The sequence below is a fragment of the Lepidothrix coronata genome, unplaced genomic scaffold (assembly GCF_001604755.1).
Source record: "Lepidothrix coronata isolate B3197 unplaced genomic scaffold, Lepidothrix_coronata-1.0 Scaffold161, whole genome shotgun sequence".
In the NCBI taxonomy this organism is placed as follows: domain Eukaryota; kingdom Metazoa; phylum Chordata; class Aves; order Passeriformes; family Pipridae; genus Lepidothrix; species Lepidothrix coronata.
This window is the reverse complement of record NW_016690341.1, coordinates 1,536,667-1,556,523: the sequence shown is the minus strand read 5'-3', so window position 1 is coordinate 1,556,523 and position 19,857 is coordinate 1,536,667. Positions and strand designations below refer to the sequence as shown.

At 39.9% G+C, this 19,857-nt stretch overlaps 1 protein-coding gene across 1 annotated transcript in view; it reads right to left on the bottom strand.

Annotated features, from left to right (window-relative positions):
* TENM4 (teneurin transmembrane protein 4) overlaps window positions 1-19,857 on the bottom strand; it is a 603,620-nt gene that overhangs the window by 338,575 nt on the left and 245,188 nt on the right. Inside the window, exons 4-5 of the mRNA XM_017829261.1 lie at window positions 16,955-17,243; window positions 12,230-12,499 (exon numbers count right to left, since the gene is read on the bottom strand). Coding sequence (XP_017684750.1) covers window positions 12,230-12,499; window positions 16,955-17,177 — 493 coding nt within the window. The 5' untranslated portion in view covers window positions 17,178-17,243. The remainder of the gene's footprint in view (window positions 1-12,229; window positions 12,500-16,954; window positions 17,244-19,857) is intronic.

Here is a 19,857-nt window from a genome sequence, read left to right as displayed (position 1 = left end):
TTTTTTCATCCTAGTCTGGAATCCTATTCATAGGCTTATCTAGACTTGAAAATGTACCAATATAATTATTCCTACAAATTTATTTGGAATTATTCATTTCAAAGTAACTGTCTACATGGAATCAGAAAGATCAGACAGATATTTGTGCCAAAAGAAGCAAATGCTGAAATAATTATTTCATAACAGCCATATTAGCACATTTCCAGTTGGAGAAGAACTGGTATAAACAGGAAGGAAGCAAACCCTATTGTCTCCCTCCTTCCTTACAGCCCTGTTTTACAGCCGAATAAGCAATAATGAGGCTGTAGATCTATGTCTTCTTCTTAGAATTCAAAGGCTTTACAGAGTCTGTTGGATGGATTTCAACACCCTGTTTAAGTCCAAGGAGGAAATAAGCTCTTCCAGAAATTCACCAATCTTCCTTTTTCTTCTTTGAGTCTGGCTGTAGCTCAAATGAACCTCATGGACCATCTGTCCCTCCTGTCCTCTCAACCCTCACATGCCACCATTGATAAGACATCAATCTGGGAAGCAGTTCTGGGAGAGATTTTTTTAGTAGTTTCTCCAGGAAAGCATCTGAGTGATTCCTCTGCAGAATCTATTTGCTCTCTGTGTCTGCTGGGGAAAAGGGGTATTGACCTCTCCCCATCTCTAACCTGGTCTGGACATTCTTCTCTTGAAGGATGCAAATATATTGGCAAGAACTTTAGACAAAGCCAAGAATGAATTAACCAAATCCAATTCAGGGAGGACATTGATAAACATTACATGGCTCATGAGAGTGTTAAAGGTTTGGAAAACATTACTTACAGTGAGAAACTCCAGAAGAATTAAAAGGAGGTTAAGGACTCAGTTCATCATTGTCTATGGAGACACAAATCTATTGTAGTACTGCTCAGGGACAATAATAGATGGTAGGGTCTAGGGTATCTTTGGGAACCCTTCCTGAATATCTTCACTCACTTTTTGTGCTCATGTGAGATCAATTGTAATCTGACACAGAGAATGCAAAACTCTGGTGCCAATGACTGAGATAAAAATGATTGGAGGCTCCATTTGCTTCAGAGTGGCTCTTTCTGAAAGTCTTCAAAAAAACCTACTGGTCTAAGGTGGTAAAATATCTCCCTCGGAAAAAGCACTAATCCCATCTGAAATATTCCTTTGGGAACTATCTTTTCCATAGTCATGGAGCTTACAGAGAGAAGTTAGTCTGAACTCTTCTGTTCTTGTTTTCCACTAGATAGCCACTGAAATGTTGAGAAGCATTGTACTGAGTTCCATGTACTTACAACCTCAATATCTACCCTTTTAACCCCAGAAATTCAGTATCTAACAATCCAGCAATTAACACAGTAGTTTTAACATTCAGCCTTAGGACCAATGGAGTTCTTGTGAATTGATTTCTGCTTTCTACTTTCTCCATTTACAGCTCCATTCACATAAGGAAAACGACCAAAGAAAGCAAATTGAGTCCTGATTTGAGAGCAGTCAGCATACGAGTGGAAGGGGTCCTATGCAGACAGAATGGAACTAGTCAGCCAACAGCCAAAAATATTCAGATGGGGTTGAGGGACACTGTGGCTTGGGAGGGGACAAGGGGAGCACATTTCCTCTGGTGCTGTGTGTCACAAGCCTGGTTTAGACATAGAATTTACAAATAAATGCATTTTTATTCTGTTTGCATAAATGTTTAAGTCAATCTTTACCAAACAAACTCTCTTTATCAATCAAACTTCTAGCATGCTTCTCTACCTCTCCATCAGAGGGCATTCCTAGAAGACCTTTCCCTATTCTTCTTTTCAGACTGATCCCATGCCAAGTTTTCTACTCTCCTGATACCGTGAGCAAGTGCCTACAATACCTAAGGTCATTACATTCCTTTTCTTGAGAAGTGGCCCAGGATTAACACTCCTTCAAACTTCTACAAACACAGCACTCATTTGATAGCAGTCCTCCAACATATGATGGGTCAAATCATCAGTCTGAGAAACAGGCCTCTTTAAGGACAGCTGAAGAATGCATCCAGCAAATTGCACATGTTTCAGAGGGAACACCTTGTACTAAATGCCAGGAAGGAGTAGAACCAGGGACAGGTAAAGTTTGCTTTGTTGAGCACTAAGAAAACTAATGGGGTATGTTTATGTAGCACCTTTCATTTCAAATGATCAAGTGCCTTGTGAGCCTTAATCATTTCACCCATCACTGAACTGCAGATACCTCTGGGGTGGAACATTAACAGCTGCTTGGTAGAGCACAGCAGCAAACTAGAGCAATTTAATGGAGGAGAAACACCCTGTCCAACTACAGGAGCAAAGGGAATTTTGTTAAGTGGAATGTAATTATCCAAAGAAGAGACAGGGAAGCATTTCCCTTCGTACTCTATAATTTTGGGCTATGGCTGCTTTTCCAGCCTCTGCATTACTGGGGAATCAGCATCCAAGCCTGGCTCTGAGTTTGCAGGTGAATCTCACCTTAATTTCCATCCTAATAAAAAAGCAAAAAACTCCCAAAAGAAAAAAGCATCTTGAATTTTTTTTGTTGGCTTCCAGATTCCCATTCTTTCAGATGAGGATTACCATTTGCCTCCTTCAAGCATGTGAACCAAACTAGAACCAAACTAAGAACGTGGCTGGAGGTTAAGACTCAGTACATGCATGTTCTTTACAAGCAACAAGATGCTCTCTCAGCTATAAAATCTGCACATTACGTAAGTGAGAGAAATCATTGTGCCTAAACTATTTGTGGCAGAGTGGCTTGATTTAAATTGTAATCATAGTTTAAACCAGGAAACAGAGAATCTGGATTTAAATAATCAGTTTTAATCTTGTTTCGCGTGTGTGCTTTTCAGTTATTTTCTTTTAAAACTGGTTGATTCTCACTGATTGGCATAATTTGCTGCTTCTTTATGCTAAATCAAAAAGTATCTTATATCTATACATATTTATTTCAGCAATTATATAGCTCAGCATGCATTTATTCAGATTCCTACATTTTTACATTTTTTTATGAAGAGAAAATGGTGAACAACAGATTTCTTATTCAGCAGATGATTACTAGCTTTTTCTGATTTTTTTTTGTTGTTTTGCATTTATTTGAAATACGCATCAAAACCGCATTTAAATGGAAACTGGAATTTGGTCATAATTTTACCTTCCTCCTCCCAAAGTAAGGGTAATAAAAGTACTTGAACATGCTGGAGATTGGAGAAGAAAATAAGTCTTCAATAGAAAATGATTTGGTGTGAACAAAGACAGCGCTTGTTGTCACTGGGGAGCTGGAACAGGGGTGCATTTCCAAGAGAGCTTGGCAATGCTTCTTCCTCGCTGGCAAGCTGGCTTAAATAGCTCCCAGGTGTTTTTGTTACACCACCCTCAGTCACTGGCCCTTATTTTATCCAGATGAGGGAGATTTTCTGTTGGGTGGGATTTCTGCTGCTGTATCTTGGGTTGAACTCATCTCTATGTGGGACAGGAGCAGAGCAGCAGCTCTGCAGTCAGAGCTTTGTGTGCTGGCAGCCTTGAGGAAAGGCTTTAAATCATATGCTTTTGGGGGATAAATCAGAGCTGGACAATGTGAACAGTTGAATTATGATGACTATGGGGATGGAGAACCCTGGCAAGGGCATGGGAGTGGGTACTCAGTGTGGCAGTCTCTTAAACCAGTTGTCCCTCCAGATGTAATCATAGGATCACAGATTTATTTGAATTGAAAGGGACCTTCAAGATCATCTAGTTACAGCCCCACTTCCATGGGCAGGGACACTTTCCACCAGACCAAGTTGCTCAGAACCCCATCCAACCTGGCCTTGAACACTTCCAGGGATAAGGCAACCACAACTCCTCTGGGCAACCTGTCTCATCACTCTCACAGTAAAGAATTTCTTCCTAACATCTAATCTAAAACTCCTGTCTGTTAGTTTAAAACTGTTCCCCATTGTCCTGTCACTATTAGCTTGTGTAAAAAATTAGGAATTATTGTTTTCTTTTTATATACATGATTCAATATTATCTGTGCTGGGATGGAAAAAAGAAAACAACAACCTGCCCTAGAGCATATAATTAAAGTTTTTAGGGACAGTCCAAAGAAACACTGAAAACTTTGTAGAATTAGGGCAGTAATGCATTTTCAATCACTGCCCTTGATTGAATAAAGTTGCTAAAAGTTAATCAAAATCCTCTGAGAAATAAAGCAATGAGATTTTAATGAACAAATTCTCATGGCAGAAGCTATGCTTTCCTTTATTTGGAGCTCAGTGTGCACCTCTGGGCATGGGTAAAACAAAAATAATGTGCTCCTTCCTCCCACTTTGTTCTGCTTACGGATAAAGACACATCTTCACTGAAAGAAGCAAAGCCAGATACCTCAAGGGACATGGGAGGAGACTGAACCAGATGTGGAGTAATACTCTGTGTGCTGGATTCAGAAGCAGATCCAGTTGTCCAAATGGGAATTCAGAAATACAGACATGAGAATATGGAAGGCACAGATTTGCTTCCGGCATCCTTGTCAGCTTGTCCGCAATATTAATAAATGCAATAATTTTCCTTAAAAAAAGATCTCCATGACAAGACAGTTTAAAGTGGTGAAGGAAAGGACAAAAATTAATGGTGTAACTGAAAAGAACAGTAAATTCTTACCTGTTAGTGTTGTTTTTACATGCCATCTCCACTGTTATATCCAGGCTATTAATGAGTTTCTAGAGTTTGTGCCTTTTTTCACCATCATCACAATAATAATGATGTGAAACCTACACACTAACCTATATTGAACTGCAGTTCATTACAGCAGAATAATGCTGAGAAAGGCTTTAATGTCAGCGTCCTTTCAGATGCAGATTACAGTAATACAGAAAATACATTCTCTATGGGACATACCTTATGGGAATAAAAATAATAAAACAAGAAAATGGAAAGACTTCTTTTCCTCTAGAGACAAAGAGGCCAGAAATGAGATAAATTAGCCCTGGAAATCAGTTGGAATTCTTTTGCTGTGGAACAAAATCAAGACACTGATCACTAATGCAGCAATTGAAGTATTAAACTCAGATTACTACTGGGTGCCTTCACTTCTTAAATGGGGAGCAAAGATGCCGCTGGCTCTCTCTGTGGTGTGACCAAAGGGACCATCTGCTCTCAAATGGGTTGAATCCTTCCTGACAGACAGTGACATCCTCATTTGAAAGGCTGTTTTATACCCAGTGGGCAGGGAGTTGGTTGAAAGTAGAGAGAGATTAAGGGTTTGTTGTCCTAAACACCATCCATTTACTGCCCTATTGAGGCAAAACTTTTCCTGAGACTCTTATGAAGAAGTAAGGTGGTGACTCACCTATTCACTTTCAAGAAGCATCTCAGGGCTAATATCTAAAAAAGGACAAAAAAAGACAAGAGGACAGAAAATATGAGGAATCCATCATCAAGAATGTCAGTGGTTAGAAAGTTGGATCACAAGCAAGGAAGATGTAACAGCCTTCAAGGGAGACATTTTTCAGTGGAGAATGTAGTATTTGATGGTCATACAGTTAAAGGTCTCCTTTTTAGGACCAGTATTCTTCATAGGAATATTAATATCTTTATGGTTTGAGAGCCTGAAGGCACATTCCTTCCCCTGGCCTTCACATTTCAAGTGATCACCAAGTCTCTGAATATCTCTATAAGATGGCTTCAGTAAATTGCAATATCCAAGCAGTCCCCATGTGCCATTAAAATGGGGAATATTTTGCAAATCCTACCTGGAAAGGAGCAGTGTAAGAGTTTTGAGAAGCTGAAACAAGGAAGGGTATTAGTGAAAATTACCTTCTGAGTGTGCTACTGTCTTTTGTAGTTCTTCACTGACTTCTGAATCGGTGATGAATCTTTAGTGGTCAGGGTTCTCGCAAATTTTTATTTCAGGCTGAGACATCTTGTTAAAATTATTAATATATTATTTATTGATAATTAATAAGGTTACAACTGATAGTAGAGAAGTCAAAGATGATAGCCAGCAGATGCCTGATCTGGTTAGATTTCTTATCTACCCAGGAAAAATAAAATCATATAATTTCTTTGGTGTTCCCTGTTTGAAACACTTGTCTTTAATTATTTCCTGCTTTAATACACCCCTGTATTTCTAATATGTTCTGTAAAGATTCAGTTCTATTGAGTCCTCAAACCCTATGCAGTTTCCTAAGCACTCTTTCCAGCAATAGTAATGGCTTAAGCAGTGGAGAAGCAGAGAGAGTGGTGGTTACTGCAAGAAATGCTCTGTAAATCTTGTACTATGTCAAATAAAATAGCTAAGAGTTGAGTCTGTGATAGCAGAGCAGGCAGAACTATCACATGAGCTTTAAAGCTCCTGGTTGCAACTGTGCTTCAGTTTTACAAAAGCTTATGAGAATTTTCCAGAAAGGCAATATATTTGATGAGAAACCAAAGGTTAACTGTAACATATTCTCTACCTTTCTAGTCAAGTTAGTCAGGTTTGGAGAGCAGGTTTGGATATTGGGCTGTTTGTTTGCTTGACAGTTTTAAAGTTCATTTAAATACAACCCAGAATAGTAGTGACTAAATGAAAAATTCATAGAATGTTTTGGGTTGGAAGAAACCTTAAATATCATTGACTTCCAATTCCCCTGCCATGGTCAGGGACACATTCCACTAGACCAGATTGCTCAGAGCCCCATCCAGCTTGGCAACAAACAATTACGGGAATGCGATGGAAGAGAAAATTATTCCTCTTTGTAGGATGTGGGTCCAAAATGAATTAGTGCTCTTAATCTTGTCACCAGTAAGTGTCTGTATTACTATAGCCACTATATCACTTTTGTCACTGATTGGTGCTTTCAGACATGGAGCTAAAGATAAATGAACCCTGAGATTAAACTCCCCTTCCTAAACAGAGGTGATCAACACTTGCGTGGTGGAAATGTTGGGGTGATCAAACCTGCATTCAGTTAATTGTTAAACGGGTGATTTGAGTTCAGTAGTGCCATTTTCAACCTTTTCACCAACATGGAAGGCAGGCAAAAGTTTTTGCAGGATGATGTTATCTACATGGTTTTGGGTTGTGAAGATGGAAGAAGTCCCACAGTGCAATTTGACAGCAAAAGTCCTGCATCCTGAATTTTGGCTCCAAGGGTGCTTAGATGTGGAATTTTAGTTTGTGTCTACTAATCTCTCAGTCTACTGAAGTCACACTGCAGCAAGACTTCTGCTGCAAGAATTTCTTTACATGATAGATCACAGTTGAGCATCTTGATCAGTTGAACTGTCTTGAGCCATCTGATGTTGATCATCCTGCCTGTGAGACCCTTCTGGCTGCTTGATACTGCCCACATTCTTCCCAAGAGGAGATGATGACAGACAGAAACATCAGCTCCACTCTGCACAGCATTAATCACTGCTGACTTTTCCTGCTAATGAAGAAAACTGCTTCCCCTCTCTCCTATTCTTTCTCATATTTAACCAACTACGTGCCTTGGTGGATGTTAACACTGAGCCCAGAGTACAACTAAAGTGAATCCTTAGTTTGACACAGCTTCTTTAGAACAGTTGAAAGGTAAGCTGTATTTTTTTTTTTTATTTAAAAGAAAGAGCTGCAACTCCACTTTAAGAAAGACAAATTTTATAATTGCAGTTGACTCTAGTCTAAAGGAACCTTGCAGTGATTGTGCTGAATAAAACAGTAAGCTCATTTTCACACTGAAGACAGAGGAAAAAGTGGTTTAGTTTTTTGTTGTTGGTGTTTGTCTGCATTTTTTTTCTCTTTTCTTTTTTTTTTTTTTCTTGTGGGGAAGGGATTTTATATTGGATTATCTATATTTTCTCTTCAGGGATTACCAGCATGATTCCTAACACTTTGGGTGGATCTGGGTTAAGATCTCCGGTATAGACCCAGAAGAAATATTCACAGCCCATTTCATGGATGCTTACACACAAACACTGTCCATCTCCACATCTCTTAGGAGTGCCCTAGGCAGTACAAAAGCCTAAAGTGCTCAAAGCCCTGCCTGAACAGTCCTACATCACCCCAAAGTCAAAGAAAGTACAGCAATGCTACAGACACTGAAACTGGAGAAAGAGGGAGATTTCAGAGGTCAGCATGGAAAGCCACTCTGAGCCAGCATCTAATCTAGATCATTCTCAGCCAGTAAACTCGTAAACTAGACTACTGTCTAGTTTACACTTAAAAACTTTTAGCACTGGAGTTCCTCAGACTCCTCTATCTTCTCCGGTGCCTAACTGCCTACAAACTGTTTATGAAGAGAGGCGGATCCAGGTGGCTTTGTTCAGCTAGTAGAAGACATTGCTAAAGGGAGGCCTAGCTGCTGCCTTTTAACTATTTTAGGTATGGGTGATGTTCAGAAGATGGAGTCAAACTGTTCTGGGAGATGCTTAGTTGGAGCAATGGACGTGAGTTGTGGCAGTGGAAATCCCTGCTAGCTCTTAGGAGAAGAGTTGTTCACAACAAGTGTGGTCAGCACTAGAACCAGGATATAAAGGTTGTGGCCTCTCCATCCTGGTCAATACTAAAAGTGTAACTGAACAAGGCCCTGAGTGACCCAATCTGACCTCAAAGTTAGCCCTGCTTTAAAGCAGGAGATGGACCAGAGACCTTCAACAATGCCTTCCAATATAAATTATCCTGCGGTACTGTATTTTTATGATGGTATTCTTGTGATTAGAAGTTGGTTTTTTTTCCTAGTATGACTAAATTTCTGCAAAACAAGTCAATTTCTGGAAAACTATTACTTCATTCTTCATTGTGCTCTTCTCTATAGTAAATAATTGCTGGCTCGGTACAAAGCCTGTTCAGGGTTACCTAAGGTAGTGCCAGTAAAGTCCAGGCTTCAATCCAAATGACCACTTCAGGAACTTTTCCTTGAATCAGTGTTACTGAGAAATAGTGCAAAATAGTATAGGAAAGAGGTTCTCCTAACATCATTGATAGACTTCCAGGAACCAAACTGCCCTCTGTGCTTGGGTCTGAACTGTTAATGGGAGTTCACAGTTACAGCTCAGCTTAGATGGTCATGCTGCAGAAAAACCCTTGAGCTATATAAAGTGCCTGCTACATCAGCAGCACAGAATTATTGCATTATCCTCCGACAAGGTGCAGCAATTTGAGCTGTACCCTCTGTTCCCTCACTCTGCAAAGTGACTATCCAGGTTGAGCGAAATGCACTGCCCACTGGAGGGGAAGCTGTTGTGGCTGATTAGGTGTGCAGGACTTGAGCTCAGGGTAATGCCAGAGTTATAACTCAGCTCTTCAGTGAAAACAAACTCTTAATCTAAAAAAAGAATTCAGACTCCTGGCAACATTCAGCCTTCTAGTGGAAGATGTCCCTGCTCATGGCAAGGGGTTGGAACTAGATGATCTTTAAGGCTGCTTCCAAACCGAACCGTTCTTGAATTTTGTGAAAGCCTTAGATAAAGCTACACATGACTTTCTATGCCAGCTGTTTGTGCAAGGGATTTATGAACTGCAATATGCCATGGAACCAAAGCACCTCATAGGTTTCTTTAAAGACAGAGAGGTGGATCGTGACTGCACATTCTGAGCAGCGTATCTGTTCTTTCAAGACATCACAATTTCTGAAATAAAAACAAACTGGCTTTTCAAGGGAGGCAGATCTCCCCTTTTCTAAGAACACAACAAATGTCTTGGTAGAATTGTCCTTTGACAGCTTTGGATTTACAAACATCAGAAGTAAATTCTGATTATTTATTTTGGATAAATAATGAACAGCATAAAAATTGCTGATGTTGACCTTCATTGGAAAAGTTAGTTTAATGGGCTCCATAAAATCTTCTATTGATGGCACGTTCATAAAGTCCATATTGACTTCAGCTAAAGGCTATAACTTCTATCAATACTGTCAACAATTAATATTGACTCATAAAGGTATCCTGTAAACTGAGTCATAGCATTAGGTTATTTTACATTCCCATTAACAAAATTTCATGTCTTCTTGCAAACATTTTTCCTATAAATCTGGGTTTTCTCAAAATAGCCTGTGTGATAGCTAGCAGCCCAGAGTAACACTGCTAATGTGCAGAGGAAGGAAACACAGAGCAACCTTTGTGTTTACCAGACAAAGCTTCTGAGAGGATCTCAGGCTTCATTTGCTCCAACAGCAGGTCTCAGGCTGTGAGGGTTTTGTGCATAAAGGGTTCTCACACCTTTATCAGTGCTAAGCAATTACACAAAGAAAATACTCAAATTTTGTGTACAGTTAAGACTTTTCTTTAATCCTTCCGTTCTTCCTCTGTTGCAACCTTTGTTTGGGTATGTTTTATACTACCCATTCAACCGCAATCCTTATATTGAAATAATATGTTCCGGACAGGTTTTTCTGACCTGAACTTGGCTCATCTCCATGACATATTCCTAGGGAACTCTAAGCATCAGATGAAGCTCACCACCAGCACACTTTGAATTGTCTCTTTTTCGTCAATATTAACAATACAATTACATACTGGATACCATAGTGATCTAGACTTTATTTGTGCTACACAGATTTTGTACTTTTGGGTATGATATAGTCTTTCTCATTCAAAACACCCAACATCTAAGACTGCAAATGCCTAGGGCCCAAAGAAACTAATTCTACATTTGTACAGCACTGTATGTTCTCCACCTTCCTTATTTCCCTTTTTCTAATTGCTATGAAATGATGGTTCAGTGACTGGTTAGTGTGTCACTAAATTTAAGGGAAGAGGTTCAAGGTTGTCTCTTTCCTTACATGAGTATTACTGCCTGTGGTTGCTTTCAGAAAGGCCTTTCAAAGGCAAGCCAAGCAAAGGCTAATATGTTGTTTCTAATAGAATTTCTTTTGTAAGTGATCTGTAGGAACAAAATTGCATTTGCAAATGTAGAGACAGCATTATAGAAACCAGTGAAAAAGACTCCAGCAGATAATGCAATTCTTCTCTCATAAGACCAAAAAAACCCAAACCTCAAAACTAAAATTCTGTATTTTGGTTTTCTGAGTAGGCATAGAAAAAAAAATGTATGGAACACAGCTGCTCACACACTACCATGGAAAGCACAAGAGAGAGCTTTCGATAGAGTAGAATGGGATGGAAGTTCAAGCTTTTGGCTGTTTTCTAGTGAGTATGTAAAACTCTAATTGACCTTGATGATCCCTCTGATTTTTCCTCAAAACACAAGGATCAGAAGGAAGACAATATAACCTAGCACTGTGTGTCTGCCTGTAAGATATTACACTAAAAACTTAAAAAATATGGTAAAGATAATTTAAAAAGATTCCTCTGTACATTCTTTAAACAGAAGGCCATTTATCTTTGAACTCTGCCTAATACATCATTATCTCTGAGCAGAAACTTAATAAGCTTCTACTGTAATTTTGTTGGAGTTAAACATAAAATCATGTGGGTGGTATATGTCTCACCATGTCATGGCTTCCAGAGGAAAACTTATCATCATTTGTCACTATAATACTGTGGCAAAAAGCATGAAAAGAACAAGAGATACAGTCATTTCACGTCAGCTTTCTGTGCTGAGCTCAAGCGCCTGATGACTTGTATGCAGCAGCTATATTAAGAAGCAGACTGTACTATAATTGAATTAAAGGTGCAAAGGCATATAGGGCTGGATGAACTCCTGGGTCAAGCTGCAATTGAATCAAAATCCTCTCTGCTTCCTACACTGCTTGGCAGAAGTGCTGACCAAAATGTTCACAGACCTACAAAACGCATGCAGGAATCCCTCCAGCTGGGGACACAAAGTTACAGAGATAAAAAAAATCAGTGACCTTCAGCTTCTATTTCGCATAAAGAAAAACGCTTCTAAAAATATTTTGCCATTGTTTTCCTTCAGAGAGCAGTCAGTCCATTTACATAAATGAAATGGCTCCTGTCAAGGAACCAGCAAGGAAAAGAAGGAAATTATCTGCCCCAAAAATCTGTAGCAAAGATAAGAGTAGCATTAGCCAGGGGAGGGGAGATTTAAATGCTTTTTTGGTTGCTGCAAAAAGCAGGAAGAGTATTACAGATACTTAATGATCTCTGTCGCTGTGCTAAATAAGTAGGAGCTTCTCCATCAGTTCATTAACAAACACTTCGTAGGTCAGTACAAAAGGCCATGACATGGGGTTGTTAAAAGAGTGTCTTTATCGAGCCTGATAAAAAACCTCCCAATACAAAACCGAAGGAAGATTAGGGTGGAGTGGTAAGAAGAGTCATTCCTGGTAGAGCTCAAGGCTGACACCGCATTTGCTGTCACCACTTACCAGTTTCAGTATTCTCATGCTCTGTATCGGTGAGGGTGAGGTTGGAGTTGGCCCGACTCGACAAGCAGGAGCTGCGTCCAGACTTGGTGTTGCGTCCCCAGAGCCTCACTGGGTGCTCGGGCGACATGACCACATCTGCCTCTGTGTCGGCATCCGATCCGGCACTGATGGAGTAGCCACAGTGAGGCAGCCCGATATCGGTCCGGTACAAAGTTCCATGTGTGGGTGTCACATCTTCAAGACCCAGTTCTCGCAAAGAGAAGTTGGCTCCTGTGAGAAAACACATAGGCTTGGTTATTCTTTATTAGAGCACAGTTCTATCTAGCACAAGCCAATGGCAGAAATATTCATCCTCTGTCTTCATGTGGGGCAGAGCAGCTCGCAAGTCCTGACATCACGCCAGAGTCCCCACTTCTGTGGTCTTGTTTAGTCTGAGACCAAGTGACCGTAGAATCATACAGTCATTAAGGTTAGAAAAGATGTTATAAGATCATCAAGTCCAACCATTACCCAGCACTTCCAAGTCTACCACTAGACCAGTCTCTAAGCACCACATATACACTTTTATTTAGCATTTCCAGAGACAATGATTCTACCACTTCTGTAGGCAGCCTGTTGCAATCCCTGACCACCCTCTAAGTGAAGAAATTTTTCCTAATATCCAATCTCAATCTCCCCTGATGTCACTAGAGGCCATTTCCTGTTGTCCTATTGCCTGTTACTTGGGAGAAGAGACTGGCCCCTGCCTCATAACAACCTCCTTTTCATATGTCAAGATCAAAAAGCAGCTGGATTCCTGCTTCCAGAACCTGACAAAAACTCAGGGCATGTTAAATGAAATCATCAAATTTGAAAGCAAAGATGGATGTAGATGGTGGAACTCTTTAGGAGAGGCAAAAAGTAATCTTCTTGGGAGAAAAGCAAAATGAGGTGTGCAATGATCAAAAGTCCTACCATACACTTGGCAACTTCACTACAATAGGCAATTTGAGTGAGTTCTGCTCATTGAAATCCCTGAAATTACATACTGGGGATTTAAATTTCCTCTGGCGATTTCACTTTCCCCTTGCTGACCACTCACACCTTGACTCAGTTTAGCTATTCATTCTGATACAGTCACAGCAGAGGTTATTTGGCTGCAAATAGATGCAATTGTTTAGCTGACTAAAAATACAACTTGAAAAGTGACTCTTGACTTCATGACCAGTTACCTGCAGAGCTTCAAAATCAGACTGAATTGATGTGAATGAGGCTTCAAATATTAGCACACTTTGTTTGGAAAGTTGCACAAGGAGGCTGGGGAGAGCAATTTTAATCCACATTTATTTATTAATGCATGCATTTATTTTTCAACTCTGAATGTCTTGAAAAGATTTTGGCTGCCCATGAGTGCCTTTAGCTGCACAGTGCATTTATACAGCTCAATGCACCCCTGCTTCTGTTACGCTATGCTTTGGATGGATGAAGGAACTGAGCGGTGTTTCCAGCTCAGACATATTTCAACAAGATAAATCTGAATGAACAATCCCCAGAAAAGTTCAGGTACAAACCTACCTGTAAACACTGAAGTTCATATCTACTCATTACTGAAATCAATTCATCGAGTCTGCATCTCAATGTTGTCTCCAAAACTGAATTATCATTTTCTCCTTTCTCAAGACCCTACAACCATGGAGTTCTCCTCACATTTCCATTTGTTGATGTTAAATAGCATATTAGTGGAAAATGTGTATCCAACAGAAATAATCAGATTTCTACTTTTCCAAAGTATTATTTTGCACATGTGGAAACACCCTGGGCTTGTCCTTGAACCCTGCTGCTTAGGGAAGGTCTCTTGTATTAAAGCACATGTGTCAGAAGACAGCTGGCCTAAACTAGATGCTATTTTACTACATTTTTGCATTCAGTTGACTTTGCAGCTCTCAGTGAACAAAGAGCAGACTTGAATGCAAGGTAAATAATGAGACTGGACAACATTTTCATGTAAAGCTCAGAGAAGGAACCGTTCGATGGCAGGAGGAAGTAACTCTGGTTCAGCTGGTCACAGATCTGCAGTCGAGAACACTCAAAGTTCATAAAGCATTCATGAACTTCACACCTTTTTAATAGATCAAACTAGAATAAAGCTTTCAGATAGAGTGGACAGAAAAGGTGGCTTAGGGCTCACACCTCTGTCCAACCCTTGGGCTTTGCTTGGGAAACACCATGCAACTTGTGGCAAAGTAATCCATTTAACTTGATTGCAAAGTGGTTTGTGAGAGTGTCCTCTATGAGTTCATGGAATGAGGTAGCAAATAACTTGACCTAAGTTGTAAGCACAAGGAAGCAGTATCTCCATGGAGACCTTGCTCTTCTCTTTCAGTTTTGATGTATGTGCAAGGCCAGAATAATTTTTAAGCCATCCTTTTCAGAGGATTGGAAAACATCTTTTGGTTTTGCTTGTGTTTGAGTCACTGACTGTGAGTTCTACCTTTCCCTGAAACAAACCACACAGCATCATCAGGCACATCAACGTGCAGCATGACTGATGCTATCCAGTAACAGCAGCTCATAAATTATGAAAAATGACTGCTACAATTAACTGAAAATCAAATTTATTTGCAATAAACAGCAGCAGATGCATTGATTTTCATATTCTATGCTCACTGTTGCCTTTTAAGCTGGAAGAACTCAAGTCAATAAAGGGAAGATAATAAATATCTGAGGCTTTTTAATTCAGATCTGGTCTATTTTCTCCTGTGCTGACTTGCACATTTGCTGGCACTCACTCTAGCTAAAATCATTTAAATGCTGACTTGTTTATTTACTGAATTTATTTGGTCTATTTGAAATGTTTCCCTCCTCTGCCTTGCAAACCAACACATGAGAGAAACTCACTTTGCCTTGTTGATGTCGAGCAGGCTCAGGCGGCTTGGTTTCAGTTGGCAGGAGGCCAAGCAGCATCACAAAGTGAGGTCCATTCATGGCTTATTGCCAGCGGAAAATGTGGCACAGAAAGTCTGGGTTTATTGTTAAACATCAGGCCAGTTTAGAGAATGTCAGGATAAACTAGGAAAAAGCTTGAAACTGAATAATCTATGACTGTTATGTCAGAAATAGAACTGATGCCCAGACATGGTTAATCTTAACTTCTCAATTAATTTCAGTCACTTCGACCAGTCATTGTTACTATTTCTCAGTACAATCCAAAATTTTCCTATGAATTTGTATGAATTTGTGTATAGTAAATTTATACTCCCTTTTCAAGAAAAGTAACCTTTTGTGGGCTTCTTAGGAGAAGTTTGTGGACCTGCATGGCCTCATAGACCCTCAAGTTGAAAACCGCTGACCTGGACTAATTCACATCTATCCTGCATGGTGAATATATTGTATGAAGTGAGCAAACTCAATGACTTAAAGTTTCCTTTTCTTTATAACATCGCAGATTCCTTAGAGAGGATGAAGTACTTCAGTGTTGCTAAGAGGGAAAGTGCTTTTATGATGTCACAGTACTATTTACAACACCTATTGGCCCTTCTGTTGATTATTGCCTTTTGCAGCTATCCTGAAATACAAATACCAAAGCCATGTACACAAAGATACCTCTGAAAGTCATTTTGCTTTTACATGCCTTAAAGATGTGTCTTTCACAAAAACCACAAGTGCATGATGTTTGAGGAGTAAAATTAAGCACTTCCCAAGTTAAAAGAGTGCAATTATACGCATTCCCTTTGGGGAATAAGCTCCTCCAAATTGCAGAGGATGTGTTCAGAGCACTCTGGGTTGGCTAGTTTATGTTAATTTTTTAGAATGCTGCCTACTCTATTTGACTCACTTTGCCATTTTGTGCTTTTCTTGATAGACTTCTAAAAATAATTTATGTAAAGTCCTGCTTGGCTTCTGAACTACAACACTTGTGCCTCTACAGAAAAATGAAGACAAGACATAGCAGGGGTCAGAAATCTACTGCACATAGGCAACAGCAGCAGTGAAAATGTAACTACACTGACTTTGGAGTAGCAATGAAAAAGTGAATATCTGAAATCTCTATTAGGACTGTGATGCCCATGGTGACCCTTGAAACTCCACACCTTCACAGACACTGTGACCCAGATGCACTTAATGGGCTCCTGTAAGTCCTAAAAGTGGTTCCTTACTCCTCTAATATTGGAGCATGTTCCCAAGTAAAATCTAAAGCCTGCAGGCCATGTACAATGCCAAGGGTGGTTCATCCCATCTGGAGCTCAGTTGCCTTTCTTCTTTCAGGATTCTTGGGTTTTGCTGTAGACCAGATGGACATTGTGGGCAGTGGCACTCTCCTCTCACTGTCTTCTGCCTCAGCTTTCTTGTTGACTTCCTTCGTAACAGAGCAGGAACATGACATAGTGAAAGTTCTCCTGAGCAGGCAAGAGCTTTCCACACCATGTCAGTACTGTACAGCACATGCACAGGGGTTCTAGTCTCATGGTAGGAAGTGGCAAAGTGCTGTTGGAGGCAAAAAGACTAAGACACAGAAAATGTGTCTAGTAAATGCTAATGAACATGAGGTATGGGTATGCCACTTAAGGACACTGGTCTGCACACAATGTCTGTGGAATATAATGAAGATGATCCTTGCTGCTCTCTCTGAATCTCTCTATCTTCCTTTCAGCCTCAGAGTCCTTCAAAGGTATCCTCCCACCCAGCCCCAGCTCTCAGTTGATTCACTCACACTGCTTACAGATCCATCCGCTGAAAAGTACCCACCTGCTCGGCAGAATTCATCGGCCTCCTGGTGCACCATGTCTTTGACCCGATTGCTGTAGGTCAACCTGGAATCTTGATCATAAGCCTTCAGGGTCTCGCTGGAGCTGTAGGACTTCTGGGGTACCTTGCTGTCCTCACTCTCAGCCGAAGAGCTCGTGTAGCGACGCTCTGTGTCGCGGCGCCGAGTCAGAGATCGATACGGTTTCCTCTCTTTTACATCCATGGCACCCTTATCTGAGTATTCAACATTAAAAAAATGATGTCTGTGTGGTGGTCAGATTGGAATAACCTGAAAGAGAGAATAAAAGAAATTCATGCCTTTGGGCACTTGATGGCTAATTTGCCTTCTTTATACATTCTTGCATTGAAGAAAAGAGATGTTACTCAATGGATCGCAGGAAAACCCTCTTAGAACAATTACCAATAAAAAGAAAGTCTCAATTATATGTGACTCATTTAATAATTGCCACTGCTAACAGGACACATACACGCAGCAACCTGCATCTGTCTGAACTGGGAATGCACTTGGGAATTTGAAACTGATTGTGATATTCTGTGTCTTTTTTCCATGGGAAGTGATTCAGACACCTCCGGGAGGCATGTATTCATCAGTCACCTAATCTCTTGGAAATCAGGTAATGTTGAAATGTCTCTATTTGGGCATCCAGAAGACTTTGGAAAAATGCTGTCCTGTGGTTTTAAAATGTTTTGTCAGATTGTGAGGTTACAAAGGATGAACAAAAGACTGAGACAGTGCAAGAAGGCAAGTGGGAAGGGGGAGGGAGAAAAGAAGAATGAAGGGCTGAGATACGGATGGAAATTGGACAAAAATGTCTTCCTATTCAGAGGGCTCATCTTTACTCAGCTGGAAATATATTAGAACTTAAGCAGAACTGAGAAAGAGTAAATAAGTGATAGTGCTCTGCTTCACGTAACAACATGGCCTGGAATTTATGCCTGTTGGAAAACTAATGTATATATGCAATGTTATGCAAGCATACATATCTGCACACAGAGAAAACAGATAACAGAAATAAAACATGTTAAAAGTACATTTTTCAAAATAATTAATAAATGGTACTTTCACTTCAAGTTTATTAAATGCAACAGAAAAAAAGTCAATGACTTGCATCAAGATAGTAAAATATGTTTTTTAATATCTAAACTGGTTTATGAGGAAAAAAAATGATAAAACCCACAAACATTGAAAATCTGTAATTACGGGCTGAGCTTCTAAGGAAGTGAGTCCTCCTGACTGCTAAGGAACAGAAGTCGAGTCTCTAAATGCCACCTCAGGAAATTTTCTTTACCAGCAGCATTTAAAAACATAAAGGAAGAGGTTAAGAAAGAACCTGTCAGTTATTGGTCTTTTTCATAGGAAATACATATGGAAATGTATGGCAAGGACTGAATCACATTCTGGTGTCATTTCTCTCTTAAAAGTCTAAACCATGAATGTACTAATGAAATCTTACTCCTCCATGATTCAGAACCCAGACTTGGTACAGATGTTGTGTCCTAGATTTCACAGGATCATAGAATCCTAGCAGGGTTTGGGTTGGAAGGACCCTTCAAGATCATCTAGCTCCAGCCCCCCCTGACACGAGCAGGGACACCTTCCACTAACCAGGTTGCTCCAAGTCCCAGTCAACCTGGCCTTGAACACTTCCAGGGATGGGGCAGCCACAGCTTCTCTAAACAATCTGTGGCAGTGCCTCACCACCCTCACAGTAAAGAATTTCTTTCTAATATCTAATCTACACCTGCCCTCATACAGCTATGATGCAGTAGCTGAGGATGGATGTGCTGTGAGCTTTGCAGGTTGGCTGAAAGGGATGTGGTATAATGTGGCATTTGTGGGTTTCAAAATATGAGTGTTTGAAGGATAGAAGACTCTTGGCACGGAGTCTTCTGAAAACCTACAAATCATAATTGTAATGCTGAAGCCTGAAGACAACATTTTATTAGCAATTCCTTACTTGCCAAAGTGTCTGACACAAGCAAAAGTAAACAAATACTGGAGTTGAAGAAAGATTATGGGAAGGAACAAGAGCTGCAGGAAGGCTGTGAGATACACCTGCAGCTGGGCAAAGCAAAGGAGGATTACACTCTTGGAACTCGCATGAGGATAAACCATGACACACTCCTATTTCTGCAATTCTGATTTTGCTAAAACTGCTAACTGGGTTTTAGTCCTTTAACCTCCAAAATGAACTTTGTAATGATAGGCCCCAATTCCAACACATTGTACAGTTCCTGTGGGATTCTTTCCTGGAAATGAAGATACTATATATTAAAAAAAAATCCACTTCATTCTCTTACAGTTTATTCCACTGATGGTGGCAGACAAGTTCACACTTTCTATTTGTCAGCAAAATGCATAGAAATTATCAAACATTGATGGGAGGATGAGGGGAAAAGGAATGTCTTATAACTGAGCTTTACTTAAATCATTCCCAGAGATTTGAGCACCACTTGGATTATGTTTTAATATATTTTTAATATGTTTTTTATTTAATATGTTTTTAAACTCACTGAACTCACTGACTTAAAATCAGTCATGTAAATTCAACAGAGTGAATGCAAATGGGATTACTCACCGGCCAAAACTGACACATGCTAAATGTTTTGCAGACCAAATAAACAAAAAGTAAGGCCTGAATGTAGAAGCCATAGTGAAGGAAATTGTGTTATGTTAAGGACCAGTAGTAGCATGCAAGAGATCTACCAAATATTGGTATATATTTTTTTGCATTGAATCAAACATATTGGTGCTTTCACACTGGAGAGAGCTAAAAGAAATAGAGCATCTGATTGTTTTTCAGTGCACTGTCTTGTTCTCTTAAAAAAAAAAAAAGCCCTTTTTGACTTGAAAAATTGTGACTTTTTTGCACTTGTTATTG